The sequence below is a fragment of the Prionailurus viverrinus genome, chromosome B3 (assembly GCF_022837055.1).
Source record: "Prionailurus viverrinus isolate Anna chromosome B3, UM_Priviv_1.0, whole genome shotgun sequence".
Lineage (NCBI taxonomy): Eukaryota > Metazoa > Chordata > Mammalia > Carnivora > Felidae > Prionailurus > Prionailurus viverrinus.
Window position 1 is genome coordinate 58,106,751 of NC_062566.1, and position 19,802 is coordinate 58,126,552.

Below are 19,802 nucleotides of genomic sequence, written 5' to 3' on the forward strand. Positions count from 1 at the left end.
ACAGTTCATCTTCAAGTAGTTTAGCACCCTGAGTTCTGGGATGAAGATGAAATGAAATGAAAACAATACCACCTTTCATGAAAATGAAAATACCACCAATACCACCACTGCAAGGCTGTTGGGAGTGTTGACAAGGAAGCCATAGGCCCAAGGTGGAGTCACTTGCCCCAGGAGAGCAGATCAAGACTTAATCGCAGTTTCAATTTCTCCAGGAGTAGAATTCTTTCTTTTTTTCCTTTTTCTTTTTTTTTTGAGAGAGAGAAATGGTGTGTACGTGCATGCACACGATTCAGAGGGGCAGAAAGAGAATCCCTAGCAGGCTCCAGGCCGATGTTAAAAATTTTTAATCTTTAAAACAACAACAACAACAACAACAAAAATGGGGTGCTGGGTGACCCAGTCAGTTAAGCATCCAACTTTGGCTCAGGTCATGATCTTGTGGTTGGTGGGTTTGAGCCCCGCGTTGGGCTCTATACCGTGACAGGTGGAGTCTGGAGCCTGCTTTGGGTTCTGCATCTCCCTCTCTCTCTGCTCCTCCCATGCTCACACTGTCTTTCTCTCTCATTCAAAAATAAACATAAAAAACCATTATTTTCTAGTAATCTCCACACCCAACACGGGGCTTGACCTCATAACCCAGAGACCAAGAGTCATGCGCTTTACCAACTGAGCCAGCCAGGTGTCCCAAATATAAAATCTTAAAAAAAAAAAAAGAAAAGAAAAGAAATTTGCCTGTGAATAGAAGATGGACAGTAGCCAGAAGGGATGAAAGTTGGGAGTGTCTATTGGAGAGGAAGTTGAATATCTGAGGGTTACAAAGTGTGCACCAAGGATAGAGACTGAGAGCCAGCACTATAGTGGAACTTGAGAGCAAGATTATTAAGGGAATCATTTGAAGATAAATTTTGAACTTTGATATAATCTTTGTTAGGTTAGGTGTGGGAAATACAATCCAGCAAGACAGGTATTATCACTACTGATAAGAGATGAGACTAAGACAGTCAGAGAAAGACAGATACCATGTGTTTTCACTCATATGTGGCTCTTGAAAAACTTAACAGACCATGGGGGAGGGGAAGGGGAAAAAAAAAGTTACAGAGAAGGGAGGCAAATCATAAGAGACTCTTGGATACTGAAAACAAACTGAGGGTTGATGGGGGGTGGGGAAGAGGGGAAAGTGGGTGATGGGCACTGAGAAGGGCACTTGTTGGGATGAGCACTGGGTATCGTATGGAAACTAATTTGACAATAAATTATATTGAAAAAAAAAAAAAGAAACCTGAAAAAAATTTTTTAAAAAATTAAACTTAAAAAAAAAAAAAAAAAGAAATGAGACTAAGAGAAGTAATTTGCAAAGACCACTTTTTAGTGCCTGGGCTGGGATTCCAACACATACCCATCTGGCTAGGGATGGGCTGTAAACTGAAGTTTTCACATCCTTATTTTATAAAGAATTCTTACTGTCACCCCTGCTGAAAACCTCTTAAGTATGTAGATTTCTTCCCCCCCCCCCCAATTTGTGCCATACATTACAGTTGGCCCCTGAAGAACATGGGTTCAAAATTGCATGGGTCCACTTATATATTGATTTTCAACACAGTATGGTACTGTAAATGTATTTTCTCCTATGACTTTCTTAATAACATTTTCTTTTCTCAAGCTTACCTTAAATATACAGTATTGATACATAAAACATACAAAATGGGTGTTGACCAACTATGTTATTGGTTTGGCCAAGAGGTTATTAATAAAGTTTTTGGGGAGTCAAAAGCTCTATGCAGATTTTCAAGGTGCCTGGCTAGCTCAGGTGGTAGGGCATGTGACTCTTGATCTCAAGCTTGTAAATTTGAGCCCCATGTTGGGTGTAGAGATTACTTAAAATAAATACATCCCACCTAATAAAAATTCTAGCATTTTTTTAAGTGATATAGATTTTCAACTGCACCCATGGGAGAGGGGTCAGTGTCCTTTACCTCTGCCTTGTTCAAGGGTCATCTGTAATTCGTGTAGCTTTCTTGTGTTTCAAATCTTCCCTTACACCTTTGCTGTCATGGCCCTAACACATTCATTTCTGTTTTCCTGATGTCCTTGACACTCCCGTCTCAATCCCGCCATCCATCTTTAACACCAATGCTGGATTCATTTTTCTAAAATAGTACAATGACTGCCTGCTGAAAATTTCTCAGGGATTCATTATTGCCTAGATTTGTGGTTTCCAGAATGTGAGCCAAGGTGCCCATGGGCAGCAAACTCAGAGGGATACCATGGATATTTTAAGCTTTGGGGTGAATCACAGTGATACTTGACATCTATTAGAAAATATAGTTACTACTAGCTTGAAGTAGTTCAGTTTCAACATTAGGTCATTTAGGTTCCTTTCAATGTCAAACAGGGAATGAAGGCGGTAGTGTCCAACTTGATTCCACGGTTTGAGAAGTTAAACAGTGCCTAACGTTCTGGTGAGAGAAAAAGCTTTTCTAAAAGCCTGAAACATAAGGAAAGACATTTTAGATTTATAAATCAGCATGTACATAAACTTCGTATAAACCTTCATATAAGCCTGATTCATGGCCAACCAAGCATACATTGTACATCTGAAGCCCTAAAGGAAAAATATCTTGTTCTTAAGATATCAATCAATACTCCTACTCTCTGTGGTCCTTGACAGTAAACTCATTAAACTCATAAAACTCATGATTCATACCTGTATGTTAAGCTATTATCTTTTGAGCTTTTACAAAATGTAAAAAAAATTTAACAACGCAGAAACCGTTCAATGTAAAAACTGTTCATTCTCTGGAGCACCTTCCCTGTGAAAAGCATGATGTCTGGGCAGCTGTTCTTACTTGGGCTCTAATAAAACTCCTTGCTTTTAGAGATTCTTAAAAGTTTGTTCATTTTGCACGGATTGCATTAGTGAGTAGTTATAGTTAGTTAAAAATGAAACACAGGGCGCCTGGCTGGCTCAGTGGGAAGAGCAGGTGACTCTTGCTCCTGGGGTCATGAATTCAAGCCCCACATTGGGTGTAGAGATTGCTTAAGTAAATAAATAAACTAAAAAAAGCAATGAAATTTTTCTCTTAGATTTATGTACATTATTTTTTCAAATACCTACTAAGTTGATGGATCTCACTACTTAAAATAGAACCATTAGGTATTTCTTCAGGTGTCATAAATATTACTAAGACACTAGGGAAAGTTTGGAAACGTCTAGCCTAGATGACAAAAATCCGCCTCTTAGCCTGGCATTTAAGGATCTTCATGACTTCTACTAACACCATGTACGTCCCTGCCCCCACTATTCCCTGGCTCAAATCTTTCTCCAGTATTTGGTTGTTGTTTGACCTTGGGCAAACCAACCTAACTTCTCGGTGCCTATTTCCCTGGCTGTAAAAGGAGGTAATAGTGTTTACCTTGTGATGGTAATGAAGACTACCTAAGAAGTACGATAAGGAGGAACATGTAAAAACACCATGGATGGCATATTACAAGTGCTCACTTAAGTGTCAGACATAATCCCTTCTCATCTTGAACCCTCTGAACAAGCCTAGTTTCCCGTACTCATTTCTCCAAGATTCATCTGGACATGTCATGACTCTTTCCCCCTGAAGTTCCAATGATACCCCCTCCCCAGGTTTAATTTGCTAGAGCAGCTCACAGACTCAGAGAAACATTTTATTTGCTAGATGACTGGGTTACCACACAAGGCTGGAACTCAGGAACAGCCAGGCAGAAGAGATGCATGGGGCATAGGGCAAAGAGTGGGGAAAGGAAGTGAGGCTCCCATGGCCTGAGCTTGCTACTCTCCCCAGACCTCCACGTGTTCCCCAACCTGGAAGGTCCTTAACTTTCTAGCTAGCCTCTCCAAATGTTACTCTTCCTTCAATCTTTGTTCTACCTCCTCCATCAAGCCTTCTTCCACCAAATTAGCCCAGGGTTAACTATTAGAGTACACAACTCTATCACACAACCCCGTTAGTAAAGTATTGCTGCTTGTTATTTAACTTACATGTCACCAGCACGTTGTCTTACCAAATAGATTACAAGCATCTTTGAGGTTAAGAATGCCATGCTGTGTTAAAGTTTCCTATAGCATCCAGTAAAGTGGAGGGTACAGATCACTATTGTGCTGAGTTAATATAATATATATGAATTCATCCAGGCTCCAGATCAGATTAAACACCCAGAACACCTCCACATGTACAAAAGGCAGATGGAGCAGAAGTTGGAGGGAACGGGCAAAGGCAAGAGTGCAGAAACGCCATTTGGGAGTGCAAAGAACAGTGAGGTGAAGGCCCCTTGGGAGCCCAAGCTACGAGTAAATGGGGTTTCTGTGCTGGGAAAGATGAGTAACAGCCACTGAGTTACATTCCTAGGTGTTAACTAGGGAGGCCCGACAAGGAGGTAAGGATCCCACAGCTGAGTTTCCCCTCCTCTCCTTCCAAGAAGTAGAACTTTTTTTTTTGGCCAGAAATGCCAATTTCAAATTATTTGGATAAACAATCTTTTAAACTGTAAATATTTTGAAAATGGGTAGAATATTCAGTCCTTATCACTGGTGAGAATTATGTAACTGGGTTTCCCCTTCATAATTTTTGGGACATAACCAACTGTGTGAATGTTTTTGTATGAAGGCAAAGAAATTTAGCCATCCCTGAAAGTTAGGGTGGAGGTGTTACTTGCTCTGATTGGGTGGCAGACTCGATGCTCAAGAGTAGATGGGAGTTTGGTGAAGAAATTGGGAGATGCAGGAAAAAAATGGAAGATAGCCGGGAGGCGTGGGCGGCTCAGTTGGTTAAGTGTTCGGCTTCACTCAGGTCATGATCTCATGGTTCATGGGTTTGAGCCCCACGTAGGACTCTGTGCTAACAGCTCAGAGCCTGGAGCCTGCTTCAATTCTTGCTCTCCCTCTCTCTGTCTGTCCCTCCCCTACTCACGCTCTATCTCAAAAATGAAATTAACATTAAAAAAAAGTAAAGACACATTAAAAAAAAAAAAAAAAAAGGAAGACAGCCAAAGCCAAAGTCTGCCTCGATCAACTAAGAAATGAAAATAGCTGGGCCTTTAGTAAGCCAGCAGGGAAGCCTGCCACGGACTTCAGCTGACTAAGGATCCACGGGGCCAGGTCCAGGACTGGCTGTGCAAACAGCAGTCCGTGACCGTGCTTAAGAATATAGGGAAGACACAGGCAGCTAGTGACACATGCCTGGTGGATGGAGTCTGGCACCCACTGCTCTAAAAGGGCACACCCACAGAAGGCTACTGCTCCTGGAAGACGGCAGGGCTAGCCACAGGGCACTTAAGTAGAAGAAAAATATTCTGGGTTAAATCAGTGTCTTGACTGTGTTAACTAGATTAGCTCAAGAGTGTTCAGTGGACACACTTAAGTTAAAAGGCTATTTCCATTTCTGTGTAGTCCGGACAGTTATAGAATTATTTATTTTAAAAGTAGCACTTCGTAAAAATCACCAAAACCAAACCCAAAAAACGGAAGTGATTTAGATTAAAAGCTCCAAGGTGTACGGTTTCAGGTAGGTGTTATTGCTATCTATACCTTCACCCCCATTTATTAAGCCATCTTAAGTAACTTCAAGTTCATTGATTTACAATGAGGTATAGAGCCCAACCGGGATGAGACAGAATGTGTTCCAAGTTAGAAAGTCTAGCATGGCTTCTCAGTGATGTCTCCTGTGGAGCATCTGTGCTCCGCTGTACAATTAAGGCTTTCTTCCTACACATCTGAATGTTACCTTTGGGATCCTCTGACTATGACTGATTTGGTCTGATACCAATGGCTTGCCGCTTTGTTGCGTAGAAGGTTGATCCAAGCTTCCAGGCACCCCCTCTTCGTAGGCCTCAGTTATGTACATGTGAGGTTCAGGAGAGCCGACCAATCTGAAAGGCTGGGAACACTTGTTTAAGGAGGAACCGCCATTCCGGCATCAACTGTCCTTAATCCTACTGCAGAAACTGTTTTCATTCTGGGGATGGTGAGTCCTAGAAGGTCATGGCCAAGAAGCAGATGTCCTAAGTGGCTTCCTCTGAGAGTTTAACCCCAAGAGGGAGCCGGCTGGTCACTTGCTTTTTATCACATTTCCAATAGCTGCTCCATTTCCTCAAGGGCTGTTGTAAAATCATGCACTTGACTGTTACATAATGTCTGCTGCTCTAGGAACCGGGCCCGCTCTTCTTCTTTCATCTTCAACTTTACTTTTAAGGCCTGCATGGAAAGACATTCAAAAAGAAACAAACAAAACAAACACCCACAAAACTTTGATTCACATGGGAGACAATACCATCTCAGGACATGATACTTCTCTTCCATTGAGGAAGACCATTAGAATACTGACAGACATTGTATTTTCTACCTTAAATTTGTACATCTGTGCTCATTTTAGGGATGGTCTCTCTCCCATATCTAAAGTGGAGCCATAGGGGCGCCTGGGTGGCGCAGTCGGTTAAGCGTCTGACTTCAGCCAGGTCGCGATCTCGCGGTCTGAGAGTTCGAGCCCCGCGTCAGGCTCTGGGCGGATGGCTCGGAGCCTGGAGCCTGTTTCCGATTCTGTGTCTCCCTCTCTCTCTGCCCCTCCCCCGTTCATGCTCTGTCTCTCTCTGTCCCAAAAATAAAATAAAATGTTGAAAAAAGATTTTAAAGTGGAGCCATAAAATCCTCTAGGTTCCAGTGTACTATCCCATGATTCTTCCAACCAATCCAAAGAAGTCCAGACCCAAGAATCTGGGTTTCCTATTCCAGGTTTCCTTGAGATAACCAAGTTTCCAGAGCACAGTTTGCACAGGCCCACCTCTTACTTTGAGCCATCAAGTGTTTGCACATCGCCTCAAGCCCTGTAGCTGTGAACATTTCTGCGTCTTTAGAAGAGAAAATTGGTTGAAAAAAAGTGGTGAAAACAAATGAAGTCTCAGAATTTAGTTAAGAGTAACACATCAATGTTGGTTTTTTAATGTTGATAAATGTACTATGATAATATATGGTGTTAACATTAAGGGAATGGAATTCTCTGTATTATCTTTGCAACTCTTCGGTAAATCCATTATCATTAAAAAGTGGTTTGTTTTCTTTTTCACCATTTTTTTTTTAAATTTTTTTTTCAACGTTTATTTATTTTTGGGACAGAGAGAGACAGAGCATGAACGGGGGAGGGGCAGAGGGAGAGGGAGACACAGAATCGGAAACAGGCTCCAGGCTCCGAGCCATCAGCCCAGAGCCCGACGCGGGGCTCGAACTCACGGACCGCGAGATCGTGACCTGGCTGAAGTCGGACGCTTAACCGACTGCGCCACCCAGGCGCCCCAAAAAGTGGTTTGTTAAAGATAAATAAATAGGTAAATAAGAAAGAGTCCTCCACAGATCCACCTACTGTGGTAGGAAATGGTAATCCTGACTCGGGGTGACATCTGTCTCTCACCTGTAACTCCTCCATCTGTTTTTTGGCTGTTTCATTAAAAAGCTTCAGCTCATCTTGCAAAGTTTCCAGTAGCAACTAAAAGGAAAGTACAGTGTGATAACAAATCTTTATTGATAGGTGAAAACTCGCTTTATATAAACTAATCTCTTTATATAAAATGAAAGTTGGCTAGATGATTGCTAACAAGCCTTCCCTTAGCTCAGTCATCTATTGAGTGCCCCACTTGTGGCAGGCTCTCTAGTGGGCACCCCGGAGGAACTCAATCCACAGGATGGACAGATCACCCCCCTTCCGGGTGCTCTATGTTACACGGCCAATGTGGTCAAAACACAGTAGCCACCGGAGAGGTGACTACTAGCCTGTGGGACTGGAGGAAGGCTTCCATCTCGAGTATTCTATTATTCTAATATGACCACTGATCTTCCTGGTGAAGAAGTCAGAGAAGCTCAAAAGACTTAACCCTGAACAACTACCTTCCTACTTTGGGAGAGAACCAAAGAGAAGCCGAATTTAATTCAGGCTGCACCTTTCCATCATACAGTTCTCAGTAAATGGCTAAGGGGAGAAATTTGGTAAAGTGGAGAACAGAGAAACCAGAAAGTTCTCTCTACAGGTTCATCCTATTATGTGTCTCAAAGGAGCATATTTTCAACTCAGACTCACTCATATCTGTAAGCACAAAATTGCCTTCCAAGTAAAATATGCTTTTCGAGTACATATCCACGGCTCCCTTCCACTATCGTGGAAAACAAAGGCTGCTTCCTGGGGTTTGCTGGGCACATGGCAGAGACTTTCTTAGCTGTGCAGAGACCCGTGGTCCCTTGGCCCCCACACACTCACACCCATGCCCTCACCATAGAGTCCGTGTGATCTGTGGTGGCTTCTTGCCGTGACGCCAGGGTCTCACTGCCTAAAACTGATACAAACGACAGAGTCAGCTTGCTTAGGGAACTGCACCTTAAACAGAAATAAAAACCCCTCCACGGACAAGTATAGGAATACTCATGAGGGAAACTTCTCTGAGTGTCTGGTCGCTGACTGTCTACTGAGTTCTCACCTTGGCAGGGTCACCTTACACCCACCCTCCGAGCTTTATTTTACCTCCCTCTGTTCTAGTTTTGGATATGGTCAAAAGTTCAATCTGCTTTCTCTTCAGCTCAGCAGAAAATCTGTCTAGAGAAAATGCAAAGGTTGGATTTTTCTGTTTCATTGACAATACAAAAAACTATTTTTAAAAGCTTTTCAGGCTTTCTGCCTGTAGATGCTGCCTTTAAGCATCCTTAAAGTCTCCCCTCCCACCGCTGTCATGTCTAAGTCAGAGTATCCCAAAGAGCCTAAAAAGCCACAGAAGGTTTTCATCAGAGGTTTGAGCTTTGAGACAATGGATGAGTCTGAGGAGCCATTCTGAGCAATGGGGAATGCTCACGGACTGTGTGGCAACGACAGACCCAAACACCAAGCGCTCCAGAGGCTTTGGGTTTGTCACATAGGCCACTGTGGAAGAGACAGATGCAGCCATGACTGCAAGGCCACACAAGGTGGATGGAAGAGTAGTAGAACCAAAGAGGGCTATCTCGAGAGAAGCTTCTCAAACACCTGGTCCCCACTTAACTGTGAAAAAGATTTTTGTCAGTGGCATTAAAGAAGACACTGAAGAACATCATCTAAGAGATTATTTTGAACAGTACGGGAAAACTGAAGTGATTGAAATCATGAGTGACCGAGGCAGTGGCAAAAAGAGAGGCTTTGCTTTTGTAACGTTTGATGACCATGACTCTGTAGACAAGATCGTCATTCAAAAAATACCATACTGTGAATGGCCACAACCGTAAAGTAAGGAAAGTTTCATCTAAGTAAGAGATGGCTAGTGCTTCCTCCAGCCAAAGAGGTCGAAGTGGTTCTGGAAACTTTGGTGGTGGTCGTGGAGGTGTTTTTGGTGCGAATGACAACTTTGGCCGTGGAGGAAACTTCAGTGGGTGAGGTGGCTTTGGTGGCAGTCAAAGTGATGGTGGATGGTGGCAGTGGGGATGGCTATAACGGATTTGGTATCGATGGAAGCAACTTTGGAGGTGGCGGAAGCTATAATGATTTTGGCAATTACAACAGTCAGTCTTCAAATTCTGGAGGCAGAAGCTCTGGCCCCTATGGTGGTGGAGGCCAATACTTTGCCAAACCACAAAACCAAAGTGGCTATGATGGTTCCAGCAACAGCAGTAGCTATGGCAGTGGCAGAAGGTTTTAATTACTGCCAGGAAGCAAAGCTTAGCAGGAGGGGAGAGCCACAGAAGTGACAGGGAAGCTACAGGTTACAACAGATTTGTGAACTCAGCCAAGCACAGTGGTGGCAGGGCCTAGCTGCTACAAAGAAGACATTTATTACACAATACTCGTGTGTATGGACAAAAACTCGAGGATTGTATTTGTGACTAATTGTTTAACATAGGTGATTTTAGTTTTTGTTCTGTGGAAAGTGTAAAGCATTCCAACAAAGGGTTTTTTTAAAAAAAAAAAATTTTTTTTTTCAACGTTTATTTATTTTTTGGGACAGAGAGAGACAGAGCATGAACGGGGGAGGGGCAGAGAGAGAGGGAGACACAGAATCGGAAGCAGGCTCCAGGCTCTGAGCCATCAGCCCAGAGCCCGACGCGGGGCTCAAACTCACGGACCACAAGATCGTGACCTGGCTGAAGTCGGATGCTCAACCGACTGCGCCACCCAGGCACCCCTCCAACAAAGGGTTTTAATGTAGTTTTTTTTTTTTGCACCCAGCTGTTGATTGCTAAATGTAATAGTCTGATCACGACGCTGAACAAATGTGTCTTTTAAAAAAAAAAAAAATCTTTTCAGGCTTAATAAATTATTATTTTCGGTAAAAGTAGTGCATATATATCGCAAATTAAAATTATACAAAAACATATACGGTGACTATAAAGAATATATTCTAAAATGCACAGGTTAATCAGCAGCATTCAAAGCCAGTGTCCCTGAATTCAAAGAAGCCTGGGCCCCTTTACCTGGTATTCTCAGGCTCCTCAACTCAGTCTGAGTACAGTCTTTTGGCAATTCCTTTTTCTATGCCCCTCTTTGCTATAGACTCTGCTTTCTAGGGACAGGGTCAGAATAGAAATCACAATTAAGGGGCACCCGGGTGGTTCAGTGGATTAAGTGTCCAACTTCAGCTTGGGTCATGATCTCACAGTTCTTGAGTTCGAGCCCCACGTCAGGCTCTGTGCTGACTGCTCAGAGCCTGGCTCTTGCTTGGGGTTCTGTGTCTCCCTCTCTCTCTGCCCCTCCCCCACTCATGTGCTGTCTGCCTGTCTTTCTCTCTCTCTTTCGAAAATAAACAAATATTAAAAAAAAAAAAAAGTCACATTTAACTATTGTGATTCTGCTGATCAGCCAGGTTTAGGAACTCTTGAAATAGTGTCACCTCTATCTTTTCCCATCTGGGAAATTTACCCTGTTTGCTATCTGCCTTGAAAGAAATGTGGGGCACCTGGGTGGCTCAGCTGGTTAGCATCCGACTTCAGCTCAGGTCATGATCTCTCATGTTCGTGAGTTCAAGCCCAAGTCGGGCTCTGTGCTGACAGCTCAGAACCTAGAGCCTAATTTGGATTCTGGGTCTCCCCCTCTCTCTGCCCCTCACCTGCTTGTGCTGTGTGTGTGTTTCTCTCTCAAAAATAAACGTAAAAAAAAAAGTTTTTAAATTAAAAAAAAGAAAGAAATGAAATATTTCTGATCTATTTGCAAGGTCATACTTGTTAGCATCAAATGAATGGCACAAAGTGTTCAGATAAGAGATAATCCTCTTTCTACAACTATCTGAAATTCTGTTGGTTTAAGTCAACATCACAAGGGAACAAAGGAAAGCTCCTCCAGGGGTGCCTGGCTGGCTCAGTCGGTAGAGGATATGACTCTTGATGTCTGGGTTATAAGCTCAAGCCACACATTGGGTGTAGAGATGACTTAAAAACAAAAAGAAAAAAATCTTTAAAAAAAGAAAGAAAAAAGAAAGAAAAACTCCTCCAAATCTTCAGGGTTTTGCTAAGCAACCCCTGCACTAAATGGACCAGCTGATGCCATGCCGGACTCCTGACAGCCAGTCCACAATCAGCCCAGGAGGCAGCAGGTGCACTGACTCCTCTGAAGTCAACTGTGTACCGTCTCTTACCTGGGTTGAGGCCCTTGCTCTCCAAAATTGCCAAACAGTTATCCTGAAACTTCTCCAGCAGCTCCACCTTTTGGGTCAGGTCCTTCAGTTCTCCCTATCGGGGTGCCATGCAGACAGATGAGGCCTATTCCACTCTGCGGGGGTGGTTTTGCTGCCCTTACTCTTGGACAGCCACAGCCCAAGCCCGGTGTCTTCCCCTTCTGCCCTTGGGCACCTGGGCATTGCAAGCTTGCTCCCACCCAAGGGGTTGTCCCTCGGGATTCCATGCATTCCCCAGTGCAGTGATGACAGAGGTCTGGTGGGTCTCTCACCTGAGTTTCAGTCAACTTCTGGTGCAGCTGCTTGTTGACGGCCTCTAAGAGCTGGTTCTTATCCTTGAGCTCTTCCTCTGATTTCTGCTTGCTCAGTGGCTTGTAGCTGTAATGATAATTGTGCTTGTATGAAGCAGTGGAGGGGTTAAAATGGGTTATAGGGTCACACAAACAGGAGTTCGAATCTTGGCTGCATTATCTAATAGTTTATGACCTTCAGTAAGCTACATAACCTCTCTGAGGCTTGGTTTCCTCATTTCTAGAATTAGGGTAATACCCACATCTCATAACATTATTGTGAAAAATGAGAGAGAATACATGTAATAATTCTTAGCACAGCTACAGATACACAGTAAATACCTAATAAATATTAGCCATTATGATCAATATTAACCTCTCTTTTCGATGCCCTCAGAGTCCTTCTTGAATAGTATTTTATCTTCATAATTTTTTTAAGGTTTTATTATTTACTTACTTTTGTTTTTTGGGTTATTTATTTTGAGAGAGACGGAGAGAGAGCATGGGGGAGGGGCAGAGAGAAGGAGACAGAGAATCCCAAGCAGGCTCCATGCCATCAGCACGGAGCCCAACATTGGGCTTGATCTCAGAACCATGAGATCATGACCTAAGCCAAAATCAAGAGTCATGCCCAACCGATTGAGCCACACAGGCTTCCCTGTACTTTTTAGAGAGAGAGAGCACAAGTGGGGGAGAAGGGCAGAGGGTGAGACAGAGAGAATCCTGAGCAGGCTCCACAGCACAGAGCCCAACGTGGGGCTTGATCCCATGACCCTGGGATCATGACTTCAGCCAAAATCAAGAGCCGGATGCTCAGCCGACTGAGCCACCCAGGTGCCCTAAAGATTTTATTTTTAAGTAATCTCTACACCCAACATGGGGCTCGAACTCAAAACCCTGAGATCAAGAGTCACATTGTTCTACTGACTAAGCTGGCCATGTGCTCCTATCTTCAGAACTTTTAAGACATGCCCAAGTCTATTATAGATTTGGAATTAGAACCTATTTGGAATTAGATTTGGAATCAGAACCTATTTCTACAAACTTTCCAGCTTGCACTATTTCCGTCTTCAGGACTGCAAAACATCCAAGCTAGCCTCAAACAGAGAGATGGATCCTTCCCCAGGATTCTACCACCACCACCATCACCTCCATCTCAAAGTCACTAACCACATGCAGTGCCTCCTATCCTGAAGGCTCACGCTCCTATTGATGGGCTATCTAGCTGGGTGTGATTTCCAATTAGCAGTGGTCCTGGCATGGAGCCCAGAAAGCTCGTCCGGTTCTCAAGATGGTAGCATCACGGATCCTTGCCCTGACAGTGGTTCTCAAACTTGGCTGTGCTTCATCCCTGAAAATTCCACTCAACTTTCTGGGATGGCACCCAGACTATAACACATTACAAGAACCCATGAGCGATTCTGAGGTACGCGACTGAGATCCACCACCCCAAAATAGTGGCCAGCTTTCATTTACCCCGATGCTCACCTTTTTCTGATGTTCCTCCTAAAGGCAGTGTCTGCAGCTTTCACCTGCCTAGAGGAGCAAAAACAAAGAAACCGGGATGTTAACTAGTCTCATTGTGGTGATCATTTTGCAACATACACAAATACCTAATCATTATATTGTACACCTGAAACTAATATAATGTGTGTTAATAACATACCTCAATTAAAAAAGGAAACAACAGAGAAATCAGAGACTTGTGGCATTGTTACGTGTGTGGTGAACAAGGCAGAACAAAGAGCTTGCTTTTCTGAGGAAAGAACCAGAGATTCCATAGAAGGCAAACAGCTGCCGCTTGAGAAGCTCTGAGGGTCCTTGCACTTTTGTCTCAGCCCAGACTATTAACAGGGAATGGGCTCCTCTCCTGACCACCTCGACCACCCGACAGAGCTGCTGCTGCTCAAAACGGTGTAATTATCTCATGTCAACCTTGCTTCTATGGGAACTGAGAAGAGGGAGGGGCACACACTTCCCTGGGTGGGACTGTGCTCAGACCAGCAACCTAGGCTAACAAGCAGCCCCACCCACTCCGACCACCACTTAGGGCTGTTGTTTGGCCACAGTACTGCTGTCTGCACACTCAGAGCAAGTGGTGAGAGAAGAAAGAGTACCTCTTATCTGAACTCTTGCTGGGCCTCTTCAGAACTGATCGACTGCTTTGGGTCACTGACTCCCGCTGCCCTGTGCTCTCAAAGACCCTACTTTCTAAATCTTGATGCTGAGTAATTTCTAGCAAGAAGTTCTCACTGGATACCAGTGCTCTGACTCTCACCCGTTCTCTCGTCTTGGTTTGATGATTTTTGTAACATCGTTCTCTGCACCTCCTGAATGAAGCCTGGAAACATCCACTTCTTTGGACTTCACTGGTAAGAGGCTCTTAGAAGGGGCTCGAGTTTGTGTGTCTGCAAAGGAAAGCAAGCGGGTGAAGACTCGAGCACCATGACCCAATAGCTGCGACTCTATAACAAACAGTTCTGTTCCAGGTCGTCGGACACTTGGATTTTCATTCTGGCCAACCACAACTCGTGGAGATCAATTCAGAAGAGCAAGAGTTCGAGAATAATCGGGGATGGAAACTAAAACTCTTCGAATGTGACAGTGCAATGTGTTTGAGGACAGCCAAAAGCTTGATGGTGCAGCAAAGTGAACAGCCAGAGGGCACAGATGTGAAAGTGGAGGCTGAAACAAGCAAAGAGCCAAATGGGAGCCAGTGTGGCCGTCAGCAGGGCAAAACACAGCTGAATCCTTCATCCATCTCCAGTGGAATCGAACCACCTTGTTAAGCTCCTAAGCATTCAGTTTGCTCTCCCAAGGCTCTCCCTCAAGCTGCTATGAGGTTCTCTTTGAACTGCCACACACTTGTTTTGACCAGTCTCCCTAAATACTCTGAGATGTCTTTGTGTCCCTAGCGCCTAGAGAGTATCCAGCATATTAACAGGGGTTTGGTACCCGCTTGCGGAACATATAGAACACTTCAGAACTTCACACTTGACGATATTTCACACACCATTTCTGAATGATTTCCTCTAGCCGTCTCCCCCCCCCTTTTTTTTTTAACTTCTTAATGTTTATTTATTGTTGAGAGAGAGAGGAAGGGAGGGAGGGAGTGAGCAAGCATGTGCAAGAGAGGGGCAGGGGGCAGAGAGAGAGGGAGACACAGCATCCTAAGCAGACTCCAGGCTCCGAGCTGTCAGCACACAGCACAAAGCCTGACATGGGGCTCGAACTCATGAATCGTGAGATCATGTCTTGAGCTGAAAGTTGGGCGCTTAACCCACTGAGCCACCCAGGTGCCCCTTCTTTCCCCTTTTCATGATGATTGCCTTTACTTCAGCCCTTTTGTTTATTCATTAAGTGAATTCATTAGTTGACATTCTGTTCTTATCTTGCTAGGGTACCGCCAGATAACCTGAGAAGTGGCCCTGCCATGACACGCTTCTGCCCCAGAGAGGAGCATTTCCCCCTAGTCCCTATGCCAGCCCTCCACCACACAGTCTTTTTACCATTTATAGACCACAGCAAGTTCAAGTAACATGTTCTGGAGTTACACGCTGCCTCACCACCTCTCCCCCCCACGGATTTTCTAATTTAAACCAACTTTCACTTTGCTCAGTGTAAAATGGCTCCTTCGGCTTGACCTAAATTAAGGGCTGTAACAAATCAAGTTGAAGAAACGAGGTACAAAGCACTGGATCACAGGCATTAGGAAACTGGTATCTGTATTTGACACAGATTTTGTTGTGATGACTTTAGCTGCACAACAGTTTGGAATAAATATGATTTCTCAGGCTGACAAATGATTTCATTTATAGGTACACTCACTGGGCACTTATACCCTATATTCCATTCTCGTGCCCACAAAGCAAAGATTAAAATGGTTCTTTTTGAGACTCTTAAAAACTGAGAACAAACTGAGGGCTGATGAGGGGTGGGAGGGAGGGGAGAGTGGGTGATGGGTATTGAGGGCACCTTTTGGGATGAGCACTGGGTGTTGTATGGAAACCAATTTGACGATAAACTTCATATGTTGAAAAAAAAATGGTTCTTTTTGAAGTCTCTGAAGTACGCATGTTTTTATTTATTTATTTTTATTTACTTTTTAAAGTAGGCTCCATGCCCAATGTGGGGCTTGAACTCAGAACTGAGCTCAAGAGTCACATGCTTTACCAAGTAAGCCAGCCAGGTGTCCCAGGTCTTTGTCTGAAGTAAAAGGTAATCCTGGGGGAACATCCTATTTCAGGTATGAAGTTCTACACGGTAACAAATATATCCCATGAGAAAGGGTCTTAATAGTAAACTGATCAAAATTAACACTCTTCGTTGACTGGAAGCAGATCCAAATAATCCGTACTTGCTAGAACCTAAGGGCTGCATTGTAGGAAAAATTTAGCAGGATTTAACAAAGACTGTCTTCTTGAAATGAGAGGCGCTAAGGAGGAGAACTGGGTGGCTGGTGTCAAGGAAGGGAGACTCGTTCTCCACCGCAGATTGTTTTCTAACTTTGGATTTTTAACATGTGTATGTTACCTAGTTGGAAAACTAAAACTTAGAAACGAGTCGATGCCCAAAATCAAAACAAAAAACCTAGGAGATCGCCTTAAAACGTTAAACTGTTTCAGTCATATATGATCATAAAGCTGGGACAGGGACAGAAAACTGAGATGAAAACTCCCAACTTGTCTGGGGAGAGCCCGTCATTTTCCACCCAAGGGTGGTCACAGTTCTCCAAGGGAAAGGCAGGGTAAAGGGGCCTGGCTCCAGCTCCCCCAGAGACTCCTAGTCCTGCTGAAGCCAGATTACCATTTAGGTGTTCTGAGGCCACATGAGACAAACAAAAACGACCTTTAAGCCTTTGGAGACAAGCCTGTTTACCTCACAGATCAATCCTGTTGCTGTTCACCCACCAGTGGCAGTCTCCTGGAAAGGAGTCTTAATAAAGCTGTTTCCAAATCTCCCACAACAGGTTCTGATGTTTGAAGTCTATTATATGCTACGCTCTCCAGATTACGCAGCTGGACAACTGCAGATTGTAGGAGATGACTTCCAACCACAAGCCCAGTAACACAAAGCAGGATGTCAAAGGAATCAAAAATTGTTTTTAATCCTATCTCTTCTCCCAAGGTTGTGGAAAACTCCAGCTAGGCCTGGCCCCTCTCTCTCATTTCACCCAACAAACACTGAGAACATACTACATAAGAGACACTGTGCAGTTACAAATGTGAACTAGACGTGGGTGAACCCCAGGGCCTCTCTCTAAGAATCAGACTCTCCTCTCTTCTCCCAGGTAATCGGGTCCAGCCAGATAGCCCAACTCTGGAAACAAAACGAGCAATTGCTTAACAAGAGATTCCTAGCTTGAGGAAATAATATTGTGGAACAATCAGCAATTTAGCCAGGTTTCGGGGGAGTTAGCAGGTTGTCAGAGCCAATGGAATGCCCTTCCCCTTTCCAGGCCGCCGATCTAAGTAAGCCCTCATACTCCTAGGCTAGACCTCCTCCGCGAGTCCGCAGGGCGGCGTTGATACCCACCTGCCGGCAGGCCGCCGCTCTGCACAGCGGGGGGCTGCAGGGTGTACACTGTCTTAACCACGCTGGTCATCGTAACGAGGCGGCAAGGCTGGGCCCTGGAAGGTGCGAATCGAATGTTAGCCTGCGGTGGGCCAGGGGGCCCAAGCAGGTGGAAGGCCCCGGGAGAGGGCGACCTGGCCTGTCCGGGCCCGGGGAAGAAGTCGGGAGAAAGAAAATTCTCCATTCCCAGTCCATCCATCCCGCCCGCCTCCGACATCCAGCCCCGTTTCTCGCCCCGGGACAACCGAACCCAGGCGCCTGTAGCTCCTACTCGCAGCCCTCGTCGCTCTGGTTCAAAAGCTGCTCCGCAGTAACTGCCGCACCAGCAACCCGGTCTGCCGCCTGGCTTTCAAATGGAAACTTCCGGTGGCCGGGCGGGAGGGCGTGCAGTGTTTTCCCTGTAGGCGGCCATGTTGTACGTCTATCTGTGCCTTGGGCCACGCCTTTGGGGGCTGCCATGCTGTACGGCAGGTCAGAAGAATGGCCGGAGCCTGGGCTCCTAGGCTTTGGGTGTTGGAGCCCCCAGGTCTGGGCAGGGGAGGGAAGTGGTGCACTCTGCGGGCCTGGAAGGAGCAATGAGCTGTGGGCGTCATATTCCTGGCTTGAGACGCAAATGCGGTCACGTTTAGAGTCCATGTCACAATCCTTCTCTTTATTTGGTCCATGATTGTTAGGGAGATTGCATGCTGATTGGCGACAGCGCAGAGCATTTGGATAGGCAGAGAGTGGTGAGTGGTAGGTGACGTTTAAAGAGGATCTGTGGACAGAAATACCTCAGGCACTTGCCCTCAGTCCTAACTTTAATAACACATGGAGATTGCCCCCCCCCCCCCCCGTTTTTAAAAAAGGTAAGCTCTACCCCCAACCTGGGGCTTGAACTCATGACCCTGAGATCAAGAGCCATATTCTCTACCAACTGGACCAGCCAGGTACCCCAACACTTACCCAGATTTTAAGAAGAGATTCAGAGCTACTCCTAGAGAATAGGGGAGGGTACTCAAGCTCTTAAAGCACTCATTCATTTCACTCAATAAATATTTATTGAGCATTTGCTGTGTGCCAGACTGTTCTTCTAACAGGACAGATGGGGGTGGGGCAACAAATACCCAGACTGACTGGCTCTGCCCTCCTGGAGTTTACAATATAGAAAATGATAAATAATCACACAAACACTAGTTACACCTCAATTAAGTGGGGGGAAGAAAACCAAATAAATACATATTTACCAACTGTAGTAAAACTATGAAGGAAAAGCACAATGTACAATTGATGTGGGAAACAAAGGCAAATGAAAAGTTAAATTTCCTCACTGCCGATAGCCCATTGACAAGTTCTTGAAATAGGCAGAGTGACATTTCTCTAGGAACTCAGCTGCTTTGATGACACTTTGCTAAGGGCAAAAGACAATCTTAGCTTAACATTACCCAACCTCCAGGATCCTGTACGTCTACTCTAACATATAAAAATTCCTTTGGAAACTTCTTTTATCTCTACCCCCCCCCCCCCAAATGTATGTTAGCAATCATCCTCCAAGAATATGACCCACTGATATACATCTGAAGGGTCTTATGGCTGAGATTTTACTAAACAGTAATAAATTAACTTTTCCTAGCCTCAGAATCCTGGAAACCTTCAAGGTTTTCAAAATACCTTGGAGGCTTGTGCTATTCCTAACCCCCTCCCAACTTGAAAGTGTATAATCGGCCACACCTCACAATCTCAGTGCAGCTCTTTCTGCCCACAAGTCCTGTCCCTGTACTGTAATAAAACCACCTTTTTGCACTGAAGATGTCTCAAGAATTCTTTCTTGGCCATTGGCTCTGAACCTCAACATTTTCTACACTGCTATGGCAGCAAAAGCTTGGGAAACCCAATTGAAATCGAATAGTGAGGGAAAACGCTTATGTTTGATTAATGAAAGATGAGTGGGAGTTAATCTGATGAGTGGGGTAGGTAGAAGGGAGGACAAATGCAAAGTCCCAAAGCAGCATTGAGCAAGAAAGGCTGACACAGAGGAGGAAAGTGGTACAGATAAGGCCGGAGAGATAAGTAGTCAAATAGCAAGCTTTACAGGCCAAAGGTAAAGAGATTAGATTTGATCCTTAAGAGTAATGGGAAGTCATTGAAATATTAGAGCAGTAGAGTGTTATTCAATTTATATTTTAAAAAGCTCACTCTGGCTACTTCATGGAGAATGGATTGAAGGGGGGCAAGGGCAAAACTAGGGAGATGGCTGGGAGGCTACTGTAATCATTCAAATGAGAGATGATGGTGGCCTGGCCGCAAGGCTGGTGGTAGCAG

At 44.6% G+C, this 19,802-nt stretch overlaps 1 protein-coding gene and 1 pseudogene across 1 annotated transcript; one reads left to right on the top strand and one right to left on the bottom strand.

Moving 5' to 3' along the window:
* Positions 1–5,497: 5,497 nt before the first annotated feature.
* On the bottom strand, positions 5,498–18,137 carry KNSTRN (kinetochore localized astrin (SPAG5) binding protein). The gene is made up of 9 exons (XM_047862941.1): positions 17,773–18,137; positions 17,463–17,557; positions 14,206–14,335; positions 13,416–13,463; positions 11,910–12,015; positions 11,599–11,692; positions 8,282–8,343; positions 7,428–7,502; positions 5,498–6,220 (listed from the first exon to the last, which is right to left on the bottom strand). The coding sequence occupies exons 1-9, from the start codon at positions 18,135–18,137 to the stop codon at positions 6,089–6,091; spliced, it is 1,107 nt and encodes a 368-aa protein (XP_047718897.1). The 3' UTR covers positions 5,498–6,088.
* Positions 8,734–9,682, top strand: LOC125167984 (heterogeneous nuclear ribonucleoprotein A1-like; annotated as a pseudogene).
* Positions 18,138–19,802: the final 1,665 nt, after the last annotated feature.

Bases quoted from the DNA above. Each gene is read 5' to 3' on its own strand.
- KNSTRN (XM_047862941.1), bottom strand. From the start codon at position 18,137: ATGGACTCTAAACGTGACCGCATTTGCGTCTCAAGCCAGGAATATGAC. The intron at 17,558-17,772 runs GTAGGAGCTACA...CGCACCTTCCAG, and splicing joins CAGAGCGACGAGGGCTGCGA to GGCCCAGCCTTGCCGCCTCG. The intron at 12,016-13,415 runs GTGAGCATCGGG...TTATCATTACAG, and splicing joins AGGAGGAACATCAGAAAAAG to CTACAAGCCACTGAGCAAGC.